The sequence below is a fragment of the Mercenaria mercenaria genome, chromosome 2 (genome assembly GCF_021730395.1).
Source record: "Mercenaria mercenaria strain notata chromosome 2, MADL_Memer_1, whole genome shotgun sequence".
Lineage (NCBI taxonomy): Eukaryota > Metazoa > Mollusca > Bivalvia > Venerida > Veneridae > Mercenaria > Mercenaria mercenaria.
Window position 1 is genome coordinate 91,729,886 of NC_069362.1, and position 19,127 is coordinate 91,749,012.

The 19,127-nt window shown below is 35.0% G+C and overlaps 1 protein-coding gene across 1 annotated transcript in view; it reads left to right on the forward strand.

The window, feature by feature from the left end:
- The first annotated feature begins 514 nt into the window (after window positions 1–514).
- The window catches only part of LOC123562369 (uncharacterized), a 221,535-nt gene continuing 202,922 nt past the window's right edge, over window positions 515–19,127 (forward strand). The window contains exons 1-3 of the mRNA XM_053537208.1: window positions 515–666; window positions 13,091–13,228; window positions 15,149–15,220. Coding sequence (XP_053393183.1) covers window positions 13,126–13,228; window positions 15,149–15,220 — 175 coding nt within the window. The 5' untranslated portion in view covers window positions 515–666; window positions 13,091–13,125. The remainder of the gene's footprint in view (window positions 667–13,090; window positions 13,229–15,148; window positions 15,221–19,127) is intronic.

The following is a 19,127-nucleotide window of genomic DNA, read 5'->3' on the forward strand; positions in this document are numbered from 1 at the left end:
GGCGTTCGGCGCATTTGTCTGGCCCTATATAGATTCTACTAGGATAAAAAAAACATCAATAGACAGTCTAGGACTGAATCAACCTATATATAGTAAATGGGTGCTGGACTTATTTTTGGGTTTTGGACTGTCTACTGATGTTTTTATACTATATTATATATATAGCCTCATTATTTACCAAACAAATGCGCCAAACGCCTACGGCGGCACATATTTCAGATTAAGCTGACTGTTTCTTTTAAATTTTCCCGTTAGAATATCTAAGTACGTCTTTAAACCATTTTAACTTATTCTGCTTATATAAGTTGTTTTGTCTTGCTTTTTTGAAAACTGCGCCAAAAAGTAGGCCAGTGGTTGGGCTCTATTTTTAGTGCAACGCCCTCAACCGCATTATACAAGTATCTGAACTTGAGCTGTCAAACCGGTTTTACCAGTTAACGCATGAGTGCATTTTCTATACTATACGTTCTAAAAATAGCTTGTCAGACAGCTAATTCTTCAATGAAAACGCCGGTAGACACTACACACTTGAATACACAAGGTGTGGTGTTCATACCCAAAACAAGTGTCAGGTGTGACCAGGTTGCAGTTTTGTGTAGTATCTTCAAAGCATCGCTCTGGGAAGCTGGATTTTTCGATATATTTGATATATTTGTCATTTTAAAGGTAAATCATTATTGTTTTTTATTTTTGTCAGTTCATATATTTCAATTAGATTAGTTTGTTGATTGAAATGGTAAAAAACAAATCAGTAAAAAATGCTTCTACATTTTTGACAAAAAAGAATGTTTTAAAAGTGTTCTGTTGTATCTAAATGTGTGCATTATCGTTTATAATGTCATTTAATATTTTAAATATGTTGTGGATCCCCTTGAAAGACTAATTTCAGATGTTTAAGGCAGATAATTTCAGTGCCAATTGTTTCCAATATATCTGATAAAAAATTTGTCACATGTAGCTGTAGGCTGGTAGGTGTGTATGTGTCTTGTTTAAATGTGGGGGCACATTTTGTCAATACAAATTTCTGATATTGAACATTCATTTGATGGTTAAAAACACTAACTTTTAGCATGAAAGAGTGTTAAGACGCAATTACAATTAACTGCTACTGACATCAACAGATCAAATTTAAGGACAAAATTGACAATGACCTTTTTGTCTAGGTGGCAATTATTCTATCGAAATGTAGCTTATTATGTTTTATTGTATAAACCAGTAACTGTTGTTCTTCTATTGAAAGATTCAGATTCACTTAAATATTGAAAAGCTATACATACGATCTTGAGAACTGCAATGATCTTATTGCACCGATGTCCCTTTTTTCAGTTTAATAAACAACTAACTGTATCAGATAAAGTTAACAAGAGAAGTTAAAGAAGTAAAATGCCTTCTAAACAATCTTCCCCAGATGTAATCGATCATTTTTAAAACTTGACAACAGAAAGTTAGTTCTCCGTCTTGGAAATTACAAAAAATTAAGTGTTTCTCTTACATTGATTTTCATCTCTACCTTTAATTATCATACACCATCTTAATTTATCTTTGCAGTGCTACTAGAAAATAGTTTGAGAGAACAATCTCTGAGCAGAGAGAAGTAAGTCTCAGACATGTTACATAAGTGACCACAGTAAGCTTATAATTAACCTTTAGCCTGCTAAATTTCTAAAACGGACTAGTCCATCATTTAATTTGAGCAATTCCATTTAATATTCGAAGGAGTGTTTACTAAAAATTTACTGACTGAATAGCGAACTGTGCAGACCATGATTAGGCTGTATAGGCTGATCCTGGTCTATGCTGGTTGCAAAGGCAGAGTCACTTGCTGCCAACAGGCTAAATATTAACCCTTAGCCTGCTAAATTTCTAGAATGGACTGGTCCATCAATCAATTTGGGCAGTACCATTTATCATTTGAAGGGGTGTTAAGTGAAAATTTAGACTGAATAGCAAACAGTGCAGACCATGATCAGACTGCACAGATGTGCAGGCTTATCTTGGTCTGCACTGGTCGCAAAGGCAGAATCACTTGCTGCCAGCAGGCTAAAGGTTAATAATAATCAGCAGGATTTTGAGGTTTTTAATACATTTAAATGTACATCAATTTTCAGAATTGTTTTGGAAGGTAAAATAATGACTTCTTTTTTTAATCAGTTGTATACACGAGGACATCATATAGTAAGTCACTATATTTTCAAAGACTTATAAACTTAACACTTTTATTGAAATTCTAAAAATGGGAATATTCTCAGTGTGACATTATTGGATGTAAATGATGCGTGTAAATTTATGATGGCTGTCGGTAGAGTCTGGATTTATACTGTCAATATAGTCAAGTTAGCGGATGAGAGATTTTGACTAATCTGGGGTGTAGTTTCTGCATGTATATAGTTTGCAAACCGGTTATGTAATTCTCATATTAATGCATTAATATCCAGCAATACAATACAAAAGAAATAAAACATACATATTTTAAAAGTTCTCATTCAGTAATGGGTGACATGTTTTCGATAGTGTACTTAGTAATAAGTGATTCTTTAAAATGAAATGAGTTTTGATTTATTAATGCATTTTTCCTATTAAGGTTAGGATCGAATTTTTTTCTACAATGTAGAACTAGATTAAACTCTTTATTTTTCAAAACTTCAGAATATACTGAGAAAATTCAGCAAATAAAAAACATGAAAAGGGTAGGGTCGTGTGTTTGATTTTTTGCCAATCTGACTTAAGTACTTGATCTTCTAAACAAATCTGAGAAAGACCGATTCACAAACGTCTTCTGTATATTTTGGATCTCCAGTATTGCTATTTTTATTTTCGCAAATCTGTTTTTATTTGAACCAATCAGACGACTTGTTCGAATATCAAAGAGTAAGAAAAAAGTGCAGTCATTCCAGGGCTCAAACCCGTAACCCCTCGCTTACTGAGCAAGTGGCCTACCGACTGAGCTAACCGGCTATCTGACACATAATGACATAAGTATTGTAAATATCAAAAATCAAGGCTAAATAGAGATTTGCAAAATGTTGCAAGTTAAGCTCTGATTGGCTAGCAAAAGGTTCGTCAGAACGAGGCTATCGGTAGCTTGTTCTCAGATCCTATGCATAGCGTAATAGGAGATGTACTTCAGTCAGATTGATTTGTTGCTAGACAGATTGGAAAAATGTCGACCTCATGCAAGTTTTCATAATGGGAGTGTATGGGAAAATCGCAACTTTCATAACATTTTCGCCAATAGAAATTCTTCTGCAATGTAGATTTTAATGAAACTTCCCACAGTCGTAAATAAATATTATAATGGCCTATAATATGATGAAATAAAATGTATAGGTCCTTGTGCTTATTTTTGAGCTGTTTGGCTATGATTAAAGTAAACCGCCTATTTCAAGCTAATTGTGCCCCCCCCCCCCACCCATGAGTGGTGGGGGCATATAGATTTGGTCTTGTCCATGCATCCGTGCGTCTGTCCATCCGTCCGAAGTTTGTGACGCGCCTAGCTCGAAAAGTATTGATATAATTTGATGAAACCTTGCATGAGTCTTTATCATGACATGAACTTGCGCACCTCCTATTTTTCATTTGGGTCCACCCCCTATTTTCAGAGTTATGGCTCCTGAAATAGTCAAAAATGCACATTTTCACCCTGTGACACGCCTAGCTGAAAAAGTATTTGATATAGATTCATGAAACCTTAAATATCAGATTTCTTGGTTAAGTTTTATGTTTAGGTCAACTTTTCTCCTAAACTATCGAAGCTATTGCTTTGAAACTTGGAATACTTGTTCACCATCATAAGCAGACCCTGTACATCAAGAAACATAACTCCATCTTGCTTTTTGCAAGAATTATTGCCCCTTTTGGACTTAGAAAATCAGTTTTCTTGGTTAAGTTTTATGTTTAGGTCAGCTTTTATCCTAAACTATCAAAGCTATTGCTTTAAAACTTGCAACACTTGTTCACCATCATATGCTGACCCTGTACAGCAAGAAACATAACTCCATCCTGCTTTTTGCAAGATTCATGGCCCCTTTTGGACTTAGAAAATATCAGATTTCTTGGTTAAGTTTTATGTTTGTCAACTTTTTCTCTTAAACTATCAAAGCTATTGCTTTAAAACTTCAACAGTATTTCATCATCATAAGTGGACACTGTACATCAAGAAACATAACTCTATCCTGCTTTTTGCAAGAATGATGGCCCTTTTTAGACTGGGTAAGACAATATTTCTATAATACAAAAAAAAAAATCAGATGAGCGTCCGCATCCGCAAGGCGGTGCTCTTGTTGTTTAACCAATTTTTTCTTTTGTCTGAAAATCTATGGAAATATTTTGACCCCATTCTTCAATCAATTCTTCGAATATTCGAGCGCGCTGCCATCCGATAGCTCTTGTTCATCTGGCTCCGCCCCCTATTTTTAACCAGGTTTTCAACGAAAACCTGAGTTATTAGATTGGGGTAGATGTCGGTCGGGAAGGCGGGCGGGCGGGCGGCGGCGGCGTCAAACTGGTGTGTCGGTCAATAACTTTTGTTTCGGTAAAGATATTTGAATAAAACTTGGTATGTATGTAGCTTATATCAAGACAAAGGCTGGGATTGATTTTGGGGTTTCTGGGGTCAAAGTCAAGGTCACTGTTACTTAAAATAGAAAAAGGGTTTCCGGTCAATAACTTAACTTAGGAATGAGCTATCATGATGAAACTTGGTATATAGAAAACTTATATAAAGTTGTAGCTTGGGATTGATTTTGGGGTTTCTGGGATCAAGGTCAAGGTCATTGTTACTAAAAATAGGGTTAGGTTAGGGTTAGGGTTAGGGTTTTGCTTTAAAGTGGTGCACTGTGATTCAGTATACTTTTTATACGCCCGAAGGGACGTATTATGTTATGACGCTGGTGTCCGTCTGTCTGTCTGTCCGTCTGTCCGTTAGCAATTTCGTGTCCGCTCTGTAACTCTTGAACCCCTTGAAGGATTTCAAGGAAACTTGACACAAATGTTCACCACACCCAGACGACATGCAGAGCGCATGTTCCGGATGTCTCGCTTCAAGGTCAAGGTCACACTTAGGAGTCAATGGTCATATCAGTTTGTTTCGTGTCCGCTCTGTAACTCTTGAACTGCTGGAAGGATTTCAAAGAAACTTGGCAGAAATGTTCACCACATTGCAACGATGTGCAGAGTGCATGTTCCGGATGACTCGCTTCAAGGTCAAGGTCACACTTAAGGGTCAAAGGTCATATATGACTTTGCTTTGTGTATATTGCTCTGCTCTGTTTTTATTTGACAGATCTTTTTTTTTTGTACTTACAATAATTTTTTTTTGAATTACTTCCCAATTATGTTACTATAAATAGCTTATTTTGAAACTTTTTTATTATTGGCCGTAGGGAAAAACTGAGACCACTCTTCTGTGGTACAACATGGATGGTACCTCCAATTTTAAGGTGTATTTTTACATACCTGTACCTGATAAGGATTTTTTTGTAGACTTTGAATTTTTTTTTGTGGACTTAGATTTGTTTTTTGAAGTTTTCCTTTTTTGTTCCAGTCCTTTGGGGCTTCAACAGTCAAGTTCTTAAAATTTTGCTCCCATCCTATGATGTAAGCCTTCGGGCGTATATTGCCCCGCTTGGCGGCGCTCTTGTTTATTCTTATGAAAAGTGTTGAAAACCTGGTTTTGTGGCATTGCCGCGTTTCTTGTTAGGCATTATTTTGAATTATTTAAAGTGTCAGATGTTTTAATATCATATTTAAACTTTAGAAAGATAGTAACAGAACCATTTTAACAAATTTACTCACTGGTTGCCATTTATTCATAAACTGATTTCTGTTTCTGTACGCCGAATCCAGGAATTATTCTAAGTTTTCTGGATAAATGATGTTACGTCATGTCTTCCGGTTTATCAAACGTGCAAAACTACCTTAATTTTCTTTTATGCACACAGTGTAAAAGACACATAAAGCATATAGTGTCAGTCTTATGTACTCATGCATGCAACTCTTCGGACAGTTTTCTTCCAATTAACTGGACTGCATCATCAATATAAAGTGGTTGTGTGCATGTTGTCGAGACTTTCATATCAGAATTCTTAGCCTGACTTGAGTTGGGCATTGGTGTCACACCTTTGTTAAAGTTTTGGGTGCTAACCATTGCATGTATCGATCGAAACTTTTGCAAGGCTTCCTTGGCATCAAACCTACTGAAAGTAACCAAGTTTTGAAACTGCTTGAAATTATAGACCTTTTTGACTAAGAAAATTTGGTCAGCTGTCAAGTTGTATCTCAGTAGCAACTACTAGTATTGGTTTGAAACTACTGACTTGACCAAGTTAGATAACTCTTGGTTGAAATTCAAATTATGGCCCTTTTTCTACTTGTTTTTGACTTTGAATTTGGTTAAAGTTTTGCATTAAAGTTATGAAGTCATGAAATTTTAATTTATTGCAATTTGTAATAGGAGTTGGTTACATAAGTCTTGTCAAGTTATGGCCCTTGTTCATCACAGAAGATGTCAAATAGTCAGTATGCTGTTTTATGGACAGCTCTAATATTTCTTGAGTTATCTTACTTGTTTGGACTTCATAACAGCAACACCTGAAGCCTGTGTGCTCAACTCCTCTAGTTAAAACTTGACATTTAATTTAGATGGAAATTGGTCTTTGTTATTGGTGGCTAGATTTGAAATACAATTTTGTTATTTCAGTCCTTAACAGCAGAGGTAAGGCTCTGTAATAAACCTTTGGGAATAGCCAAACTTCACAATTGTGCTGATTATTATATATTCACTGTTCCACCCCCAAATATTTGGGAGGGGACTTTAAGACCTACTCTTGTCTCTCTGTCTCACTATCCATCTAAATCTGTGATGTGTAATCAAAAAATATTATATTATCACTGGAACTTATTTAGCATGCACTTTGGGTTTGTTTGGAATTTCACACTGTAAGCTCAGATCTGCCGCCTTTGAAAATAAAAAAGGGCCTAAATATCTGTGTTGCATGTATTATGAAGCAAATATTTGTCATTTTTTTTATACAATGCATTTTTTATAAAATTTAAAATAATATTTATATTTATAGAATACTGACATGTTTAGTATCAAACTGTTTGTCTTTTAAAGTTAGAGTTGATTTAATAATTAGTTTTGTAAATTCTTATGTTTATTTCAGTCATTGGAAATTTTCATTTTCTTTTACTATAGGAAATTACTTAAGCACACCCTATTACCTGATGTCCATCACGCCGAGGGATGCGGCTGCCACAGAGGTCAGAAATCAATAACGATGAGTAGTGGTGTTAGTCTTTTGAGCTGTATTTTTTCATTTCGACTTTCCATGAAAATATTCTGGTGCAAGCATACGTGTAAATGCCTTAACATATTATATAATTAATCCTGGTCGCCAACTTTGCGAAATAAAGAAGTATTCAGCTGTTTAAATTGGACGTTTATTAAAATTGATGCGAAAATCATTTTCAACGGCCCAATTCGAAGTGTTTACAAAATATTTTGATCGAATTTACCTCACAAGTCAAACGATCAATCATCTGGGGATAATCCTGGCAAGTTTCAAGTCTGTCCGTACGTCTACACCGACGTTATGACCCTCCAAAGGGACCCGGGTATAGTCACGTATGATAAACTTTACCGCAGAGGGCATTTTTAAATGATGCCCATCCCACCGAGGAGTCAAAATATAGGATACCGTTTACGGCAGAGGGGAATTTGGTGTAAAAACGTCTATTTTGGCTGTTTGTTTCGCTTTTAAGTCTTGGGAGGTCATGGAATCATTTGCAGTATGCATTGTTTATATACTTATGTTTAATAATGGACGATTTTCAATGGCGAACACCGCTGTAACAGTATTAGTCAGTCTAGATTGTATTTCTATCTCCGGCATTGCATACTATCTGCTACATGTATAGATTGGTTCTGCTGCTGTAAATGTTTATTTTGTAAATTCATTTTTGTTTCAATTTCTTTTATGATGAAATATACAGAAATAATGATATCTTAAGTCCTGATACTTGCATTCTTGCAGGATTCTGTGTTGAAGTTACGGTTAATATTAGGTATTAAATCGTTTTGCATTTATTATATACAGCTTTCATTTAAATACACATGAGATCATATAGTTTAACACAGTTTGTCGAGTAGTATATTTAAGCATATATATTTGAAATGCATGAGAATTGTTTAAAAAAAAGCTAAGACACTGATTTGCAGCTTACGCTAGAGTGATTGGCCATTTAAGTACATGGAACTGGAATAAGATGAAAACATTTGGAATGCTGGATATAGGACAGAAAACATATACCGACGTGATTCCAAATGAAGGTGAAATATTCATTTCTAGTGACCAGCGTGTGGGCATGTATCGAAGTTACAGGGCAAAATATCAAAATTGAATACATCTTTAAAGTTTTCAAGAGAGATCGATCAGAATGAAATCTTCATTTCAGATAGTAATAACAGATGGTTTAGTTATTTCCATTGCATTTTGATAGATCTCTCTTGACATGACAGTTAACTAAAAGGTCAATCACTCCAGTGTTAACTTCAAAATCATTGTTACATTAATAACACGTGTATGCCTTCATCTTTGGTTCTGAAATTGAATACAAAATAAATTGTTTAGAACATTTCTGTAAACGATTAATGAATAACAGCTTTATTTAGAACCAATCACTTGACTTGTGCCACTGACAACAAATATATTTAAATTTTCTAGCCTAACGGATCTTTTATGTAGAACTATGTTACTATCAGTAGCCTCTTAGTATGAAAGCTTGATAATGCAAAACAATTTGATATTTAATATTAACCTATATTCAACACTGAGTCCAGCAAGAACGCAAGTACCAGGACTTAGGATTTCATTGCTGGCAGCAAATGTCTGTATATTATGATAAAAAAGAAACAAAAATGATTTTACAAAACGACGACTTTCAGTGGCAAAACAACTCAAACATGTACAGTATCAGATTTACGGTTTATATTAAATGATAAATCGTTTTGCAATCAGTCTAGATTGTATATAATATAATTGTATATAAATTCAACACTGAATCCAGCAAGAACGCAAGTACCGATACCATCAGGACTTACGATATCATTATTTCTGTATATTTCATGATAAAAGAAATTGAAACAAAATTGAGTTTACAAAACGAAGACTTATAGTAGCAAAACAACGTCGGAGATAGATAGAAGTTCAATCTAGGCTGATTACCACCGTGTTACAGCGGTGTTCGCCATTGAAAATCGCCCATTATTAAACACAAGTATAAACAATGCATACTGCAAATAATTCCATGACCTCCCAGGTCTCAAAAGCAAAACAAAGCCAAAATAGACATTTTTACACAAAATTTTCCTCTGTCGTAAACGATATCCTATATTTTGACTCCTCGGTGGGATGGGCATCATTTAAAAATGCCCTCTGCGGTAAAGTTTATCATACGTGACTGTACCCGGGTTCCTTTGGAGGATCATAACGTCGGTGTAGACGTACGGACAGACTTGAAACTTGCCAGGATTATCCCCAGATGATTGATCGTTTGACGTGTGAGGTAAACCCGATCAAATTATTTTGTAAACACTTCGAATTGGGCCGTTGAATATGATTTTCGCATCAATTTTAATAAACGTCCAATTTAAACAGCTGAATACTTCTTTATTTCGCAAAGTTGGCGACCAGGATTAATCATATAATATGTTTAGGCATTTACACATATGCCTGCACCAGAATATCTTCATGGAAAGTCGAAATGAAAAAATACAGCTCAAAAAACTAACACCACTATTCACCGTTATTGATTTCCTACCTCTGTGGCAGCCGCATCCCTCGGCGTGGTGGACATCAGGTAATAGGGTGTGTTAAGTGTCAGATTATGTTAAGGTGACTCTCAAAGTCTCAAAAAGATTGTTAAGCCAGGAAGCCAAGCTGTCAACTTGTAAAAATGCTTTGTGTTGTTTTTCCTGTTCTTCTGTTTAATCATTAAGTACCTGCCAAATATTGTGTTACATGATAACTAAGTAATTACTCAAGCCATATGTGTAAATATGTCAGATGTCACTTCACATAACCAATGAGAATCCTTCATATATTTTAACATGATGTTTCTTAATTTAAAATAGCATATTCTTGCACTTTACTCTTAGATGACAAAGTAGAAGGTGTTCCTTCATAAAGATTAACTACACTATTTTTATTTGTGGTGTTCTGCATGGACTTAAGCGTTTAAATTTGTGTTTGGTGTTCCAACACATTTCTGGTGAACCAGATAAATTTCTGTTGTGTTAAAATATTGAAACTTTATTAAATTAAAACAGATAAACTACACTGGACTTGATTTATTTTTAATGTAGTGCAAATTGCCGCATAATAGTTTGGTGAGAGAAACCGGCCAGATGACTTTTTAGCTCATCTGACTTTCCATGTACCTCTGAGGACATAATCCAAGTGAGTTACTCATCTTATATTCCCCACATCTACAAGAAAATATTTTACTGAACTTTAAAGTCAACTTGAAATGAAACTGCAAGGAAATATGTTTGGATTTACCAGAAGAACTCATAAACATGGAAACTGGATCTACTTATCTCCTATCAATCAGAACTACAGGATACTTCAGCAATCACAACAACTGTATCACACCAGTGTGCACTATAGGTCACCATCACTTGTTCAGAAACAAAAGAAATTAAGGGACACTGCCAGAATGACAGCATTCCTGAACAGAAAGGATGCTGAAAACCTTCCTTTCTACCAAATGGAGGATTTAGAACTACAAAAACAGTGTTTCAATTCATTAGCAAGATTCCATTTGGAGAATATCTCAGCTAAAGCAGAAGATGTCAAATCAGTTGTGTTGACGATTCAACAGGAAAATGTATCCAAAAACCAAATGATTAGGTCTCTAGAGGATGAGAACAAATATCTGACTCACAAGTCTAAAATCCAGTCTGAACTCATCACAAAATTACGCGATCAGATGAAAGAAATGGAACTAAGTAAAGACACCTTACTAACTGAACATTCTAAAATCACAGATCAATGCTCAGTGCTGGAAGAAACCATCAATACTTCAAAACGTGTTGTTGCCATGTTAAACATACAAAACAATCACCTTGAAACCATCGCAGAAAATCAGTGTGATAAAATTAAAGGACTAGAGAAAATAGTTTGGGCTTGTGAAAGAGAAATAAAAAGCCTGGCAGATGAAATCATAAAATTAAATAAAACAGATAAAAGTAAAGGAAATTCCATCTTCCTGTATGCCTGCACACGATGCACTGGTAACGTAAGTCACACCCAGAATGAGTGTCCTTCCATTGGAATAACATGCAAGCTCTGTGACCAAGAGGACCACTTCACTGTTGCATGTACCTCAAAAGAAGAATTCATTAGACCTTTCTACATAGCTCCTTCAGGCCCTTATGGGTTGTGACTTTGGAACTAATAGAATTTTGAAAAAAAAATTAGTGACTGGAACTGATACATAATTATATTTCATATTCAATATTTTATTTGACTTTGGGGACCAAAGTAAAAGAAGCAGGGGGAAGTTATTATGAAGCAAATATTTGTCATTTTTTTTATACAATGCATTTTTTATAAAATTTAAAATAATATTTATATTTATAGAATACTGACATGTTTAGTATCAAACTGTTTGTCTTTTAAAGTTAGAGTTGATTTAATAATTAGTTTTGTAAATTCTTATGTTTATTTCAGTCATTGGAAATTTTCATTTTCTTTTACTATAGGAAATTACTTAAGTGTCAGATTATGTTAAGGTGACTCTCAAAGTCTCAAAAAGATTGTTAAGCCAGGAAGCCAAGCTGTCAACTTGTAAAAATGCTTTGTGTTGTTTTTCCTGTTCTTCTGTTTAATCATTAAGTACCTGCCAAATATTGTGTTACATGATAACTAAGTAATTACTCAAGCCATATGTGTAAATATGTCAGATGTCACTTCACATAACCAATGAGAATCCTTCATATATTTTAACATGATGTTTCTTAATTTAAAATAGCATATTCTTGCACTTTACTCTTAGATGACAAAGTAGAAGGTGTTCCTTCATAAAGATTAACTACACTATTTTTATTTGTGGTGTTCTGCATGGACTTAAGCGTTTAAATTTGTGTTTGGTGTTCCAACACATTTCTGGTGAACCAGATAAATTTCTGTTGTGTTAAAATATTGAAACTTTATTAAATTAAAACAGATAAACTACACTGGACTTGATTTATTTTTAATGTAGTGCAAATTGCCGCATAATAGTTGTATCTCAACTAGTATCTGACATAGAGCCATGAAACTTTATAGAAATGTTATTCAGAATATGGTTAAGTACCAAGGATTTTTTAGAATTTCACTCTGCCAGACTAAGTTACAGCTCTTGACTTAGTAAAGATATGCATAAATGGCATGGAAGTTTGTGTCACATATATCACATACAGAATTTGACTAATACTATGATTCAGCATGTGAAGTTAATACTTCAACATTGGGTTTTGAGTTTGGTATTTCAGTCTGCGAGACCAGAGTTATAGCCATTGACATAGTCAAAAATATGAATGAAGAGCCTAATAGTTTGTGTCCAACATACTTCAAAAAGTGTTTGCGTGGGAGTCGTGAAACCGTATAGGAATGTTGTACAGCATGGGAAGTTGAACATTTGGAGTTTTTGTGTGGTACTTACTTCCAACCGTCTCCATTTCTGTTCCCACTTTCACCACCCACAAAAAGAAAAAAGTTTACTCTTTCAGTTTCTCTTTTCACCCAAAATTACTCTGAACCCCAACCTAAGATATTATGAAAGTTTTTTTTTAACCCTTACCATGCTGGACACGATCACAGTCTGATCATGATCTGTACTGTTAGCTCTTCAGTCAGGGTAATTTTGGTAAGCACCCCTTTTAACAGTGAATGGTACTGTCCAGATTGAATGATTGATCAGTTCATTATAGAAATTTAGCATGGTAAGGATGTAAAAGGTTCAAATAAAAGTTGGTACCAAGAATTTCAGCATGTTGACATTTAGTAGAATATAAAATTTGCTGACTTTGTCTTAACTTCTGTTTCAGTCACTGGGGCAAGAAGGCCTCAACACAGCTAAATAATGGCAGTCCTCGCCAAATCATTTTTGGTGTGCCTTCTGTGGACAATACTTACTTTCTTGGATCATGCATTTGCACAAACCCCATCTCCGGCAAACCTACCATGTAAGTTAAATGTATTTTCCATTTTCATCTTACAGCTATTGTTTTAAATGGCAAATATACTTTAATGGTAACTTACATTAAAATGGCAAATACAGTTGAGCCGCACCATGAGAAAACCAACAGAGTACAAAAATTTGTGATCGGCATGGATCCAGACAGGCCTGCGCATCCGGTTTCTCTAATTGCAACAGGCTTTAAAAGCGAACAGCATGGATCCTGACCAGACTGCGTGGAAGTACAGGCTGGTTCAGGTCCATGCTTGTGGCAAATGCACTATGTTGGGTTTTCTCATGGTGCGGCACATATTGTGATGCAGACAATTCATCTCATCCTTTTTAATGCAAGATTTAGATTTAAACTTTTATACAGACATGTATGACTTTACCTTTCGAGTCAGATGTACACAGCTGCTGAGTTCTTGCTACTGTAAAGTTAATTTTCAACTCTTTTTATCTTGTATTTTTATATGCCCATTTGAAAAATGGGACGTAATATGGGAACGCCCCTGGAGGGCTGGCAGGCAACATCCACAGACTTTTTCAGGAGCATATCTCCTTATGCATAGAGGGATTTTGATATAACTTGGCACAAATGTTCACAACCACAAGATGGAGTATCATGCACAAGATCCAGGTCCCTAGGTCTAAGGTCAAGGTCAGACTTAAAGCCAAAGGTCAGATACAAGAATGTTTTGTCCGGAGCATTTCTTCTCCATGCATGGAGGGATTTTGATGTAACTCGGCACAATTGCACATCATCATGAGACAGAGTGTCATGTGCAGGTCCCTTCTTTAGAATTACTTCCCTTGTTGTTACTATAAATAGCTTATATTGTAACATTTTTATAATTGACTAAGACCACTTTCCTGTGGTACAACATAGATGTTTTCAAATTTTAGGTGTATTTTAAGGTATCTCTACCTGGTAAGGAGTTTTTTTTGTAGACTTAGAAACACAAAAGAGTTACAATGATTACTAAACATCCACAAAATTTGCAAATACAGGTGCTAGTGTAAAGAAATTTTCTGTGACGCGTATATTGTGACATTTAGGCACTCTTTAATTGTTTTACTACTAGTAATTATCATAAAATCATAATGGCAAATTAAAAGTCTGGATATGGAACAGATTTGATATTCTGATTTATTATGGCATTGATGAATTGTAAGTATATAATTCATGATGTGATTGTTGACAAAATTTTGAGCAATCTACTGAAATTGTCAGTCTCAATGATACAGGTGCCTTATTCCTTTGCTAAAATGATGAATTATTTTTACAAAGTCAGTTGTGGAAACAATTTCATAATAGTTTGCACTGGATTTCATGTTTGACAGATTCAGCTTAACTTAAAAGTCATCTGATGTAGGGAAGTAGGTTGTACCTTCTGATTAATTTAATATCCATAAAGGTTTCTTCGTATGTCATTAAATATATGCTCATTAAATGTATGCATTTAATGCACTGCATATTTTATATTGACCAAAAATCTCCATTTAAACCACTGCATATTTTAAAGTGACCAGAAATATGCGTTTAACCATAGGGGTATGATTCTCGCTTTGGTTGCGAGAGGTCTCGGGTTCAAATCCCAGACGAGCCCCCAGACTAATCCTGCAGGCTTAGTTAAATGTCAAGGGAGTTAATAGGCACTTTGCAGTGTGGAGGTTCAGAGTAATCTGTAAACATGTGTAGTTGATTGAATTGCTAAATAAACTGATATTTACACTGCCTAGTCTTTAGTGACCAGACATATGCATTTAATCCAATATAAGGTCTGTAGTTACTACACATAGGCATTTAATCCAGAACATATCTCCAAGGACATGTACAGTCATTTTTACTTACATTTTGCCTAATCCAGGTTCCTGTGATGTTATATGTAAGCCTATTTACATATGTTTTGATTTTACTTTTTAGGTGAGATATACGACTTTGCAGATGGAACGCCTATTCAATCAGGAAAGCTTAGAGTAGACATTGAGGAAACAGGTAAAATAATTGTAGATCATAATAACATGTCCTTTGATCATTAACGTTTAACGTCTGAAATTTAGACTTTGGAATTTTAAGGTTTTGGACCCCTAATAGTTATGTTTAAAAAAATGGCATTTGCCTAATGTATTCTTAAAGTTGACCATGTTTCACACTGTGTTGCAATTTTTAGCTCAACTATGCGAAGTATCCTACTCGACCCGGCGTCGGCGTCCTTCCGAGTCCGAACTTTGGTTAAAGTTTTGATGTACTTTCTCTTTATCTCTGTAATAACTTGATGGATTTGTTTACTCCTCATTATCACTCAAAACAAATGGCACAAGGGCCATAAATCTTGTACCAATATTTCATGAATTATATCCCCTTTTTAGCTCATCTGATTTTTTGAAAAAAAATGATGAGTTATTGTCATCACTTGAGCGGTTGTCGGCGTCGGCGTCGGCGTTGCCTGGTTAAGTTTTATGTTTAGGTCAGCTTTTCTCCTAAACTATCAAAGCTATTGCTTTGAAACTTGGAATACTTGTTCACCATCATAAGCTGACCCTGTGTAGCAAGAAACATAACTCCATCTTGCTTTTTGCAAGATTTATGGCCCCTTTTGTACTTAGAAAATATCAGATTTCTTGGTTAAGTTTTATGTTTAGGTCAACTTTTCTCCTAAACTATCAAAGCTATTGTTTTGAAACTTGGAATTCTTGTTCACCATCATAAGCTGACCCTGTACATCAAGAAACATAACTCCATCTTGCTTTTTGCAAGAATTATTGCCCCTTTTGGACTTAGAAAATCAGTTTTCTTGGTTAAGTTTTATGTTTAGGTCAGCTTTTATCCTAAACTATCAAAGCTATTCCTTTAAAACTTGCAACACTTGTTCACCATCATAAGCTGACCCTGTACAGCAAGAAACATAACTCCATCCTGCTTTTTGCAAGATTTATGGCCCCTTTTGGACTTAGAAAATATCAGATTTCTTGGTTAAGTTTTATGTTTAGGCCAACTTTTTCTCTTAAACTATCAAAGCTATTGCTTTAAAACTTTCAACACTTGTTCACCATCATAAGCTGACCCTGTACAGCAAACAACATAACTCCATCCTACTTTTTGCAATAATTATTGCCCCTTTTGGACTTAGAAAAATCATTTTCTTGGTTGAATATTATGTTTAAGTCAGCTTTTCTCATAAACTGTCAAAGCTATTGCTTTAAAACTTGCAACAGTTTTTCACCATCATAAGTGGACACTGTACATCAAGAAACATAACTCTATCCTGCTTTTTGCAAGAGTGATAGCCCTTTTTAGACTTAGAAAATCATGGGTAGGACAATATTTCTATTATACAAAAAAAAATCAGATGAGCGTCAGCACCCGCAAGGCGGTGCTCTTGTTACTTAGAATTTTAAGTTAAAGTTTTGGTGCACTTTCACTCTATCTCAGTTATTTCCAAATGGATTTGAGTCAAACTTAAAATAGTTGTTTCACATCATCACCCACATCATATGACACAAGGTGCATAACTCTGGAACCAATTTTACATGAATTATGCCCCCTTTTTACTTAGAATTTCAGGTTAAAGTTTTGGTGCAATTTTTGCTCTATCTCAGTTATTACTAAATGGATTTGATTCAAATTTTAAAATATTTGTTTCACATCATCACCCACATCATATGACACAAGGTGCATAACTGGAACCAATTTTCCATGAATTATGCCCCCTTTTTACTTAGAATTTCAGGTCAAAGTTTTGGTGCATTTTTTGCTCTATCTCAGTTATTACTGAATGGATTTGATTCAAACTTAAAATAGTTGTTTCACATCATCACCCACATCATATGACACAAGGTGCATAACTCTGGAACCAATTTTACATGAATTATGCCCCCTTTTTGCTTAGAATTTCAGGTTAAAGTTTTGGTGCAATTTTTGCTCTATCTCAGTTATTACTAAATGGATTTGATTCAAATTTAAAATAGTTGTTTCACATCATCACCCACATCATATGACACAAGGTGCATAACTGGAACCAATTTTCCATGAATTATGCCCCCTTTTTACTTAGAATTTCAGGTTAAAGTTCTGGTGCACCTTAACCTTATCTGTGTTAATTACTAAATGGATTGTATTCAAACTTTAAATAGTTTTTTTCAATAATCACTCACATAATATGACACAAGGGCCACAACTGCTGTGCCAATATTTCATGAATTATCGCCCTTTTTACTTGGACTTTCATGTTAATGTTTTGGTGCAGTTTCTCTCTATCTCAGTAAATTTATTACTGAATGGATTTGAATTAAACTAAAAGTAGTTGGTACACATCATCACAAACAGCATATGACACAAGGTGCATTACTCTTGCACCAATATTTCATGATTTATGCCCCTTTTTGCTTAGAATTATGCTTATTTAATGTTTTGATAACATTAACTTTTATAATCTCTTTCATTCTTTTGACACAAACATAAGCTAGTGTCCAATTGGAGTCATTAAATATTCCACTGATAGCTTCAGTTTCCTCAGATGTGCCCATTTTCACTATCCAGCATCGGAATAATCGAGCATGCTGTCTCCTGTGACAGCTCTTGTTAAACAACTTTCACCATGATGTATTTTATAAATTTTGTATAATTCATGGTATTTCCTCAAGCTCAAGTAGAGACAAATTTCAAAAGTGATGGCAACTGTCCGAAACGTTTGCAGAGAATTTATCACTAGTATACCATCAATTTTGGTAAAAGAAAAGCAAACTATTGGTAAACAGTCATTAAACACAAAATAAAACTGTCAATATCTTGTTTTCTAAAGGTACCTCAAGTAAACAGATTTAATGAGACAGAATTATAACTCTTAACATTGAGATATTAAGGTCGAGTCCTGTGGGGCTGTTCTAAATTCTGCTCACAGTAACCTTGGGGCAGAAGTAAAACCTTCCTACATCTTCCACAGCATGTAACTAAAAGAGTATTAAAAGGCGAAATAGAAAACTTTTACCACATGTTACTCAGTGTTTTTAAAGATGTCTAACTCTATCCCCATCTGTTTCAGATGTAAATTCACTTTGAACAGCAAGAAATTGCTTACCAAATGAAAAAATTCCACTTTTGTACAATAAATCAATTATAAGTCTTGAAAAGAGAAAATACTTACTAGAAAAAAAGGAAAATAAGGAAAAAGTGGATCTTGAACCTACACCCCCAGGAAAATTTTCAGTCAAAGTAGGTTTATGGTAGGAATGAATACTCTTCAAAAGGAGGTACTCTATTATCGAGTGCCTCCGTGGCCGAGTGGTTGAGGTCGATGACTTCAAATTACTTGCCCCTCATCGATGTGGGTTCGAGCCTCACTTGGGGTGTTGAATTTTTCATGTGAGGAAGCCATCCAGCTGGCTTACGGAAGGTTGGTGGTTCTACCCAGGTGCCCGCTCGTGATGAAATAATGCACAAAGGGCCACCTGGGGTCTTCCTCCACCATCAAAGCTGGAAAGTTGCCATATGACCTATAATTGTGTCGGTACGACAAACCCAACAAAATAAAATTAAAATTACTTTGCCCTACATACCAGTATATACATTGTGAATGTGTACAAATTTTAACGATACTGGACAGGAATATTGCATATACTTCAATCATGCTGTGCAAAGTTTCAGCAATATAGATTAATTACAAAGACTCTCTGAGAGTCTTACTTAGCTAGGTCAGAACATAGATTATGTTATAATGTCAAAGTTCTCTGTGATCTTGTCTGCAGATTTGATGGTTCTGTTCTGTTTGCAAGCTGTTAGATTACTAGCTGATAAATACTTGTCAGTAAATTTTCAGTGAATTCCCTTTTGAATCATAGGTGGTACTGCCCAAATTGAATGATGGAGCAGTCAAATTTAGAAATTTAGTAGGGTATGTTCTAGA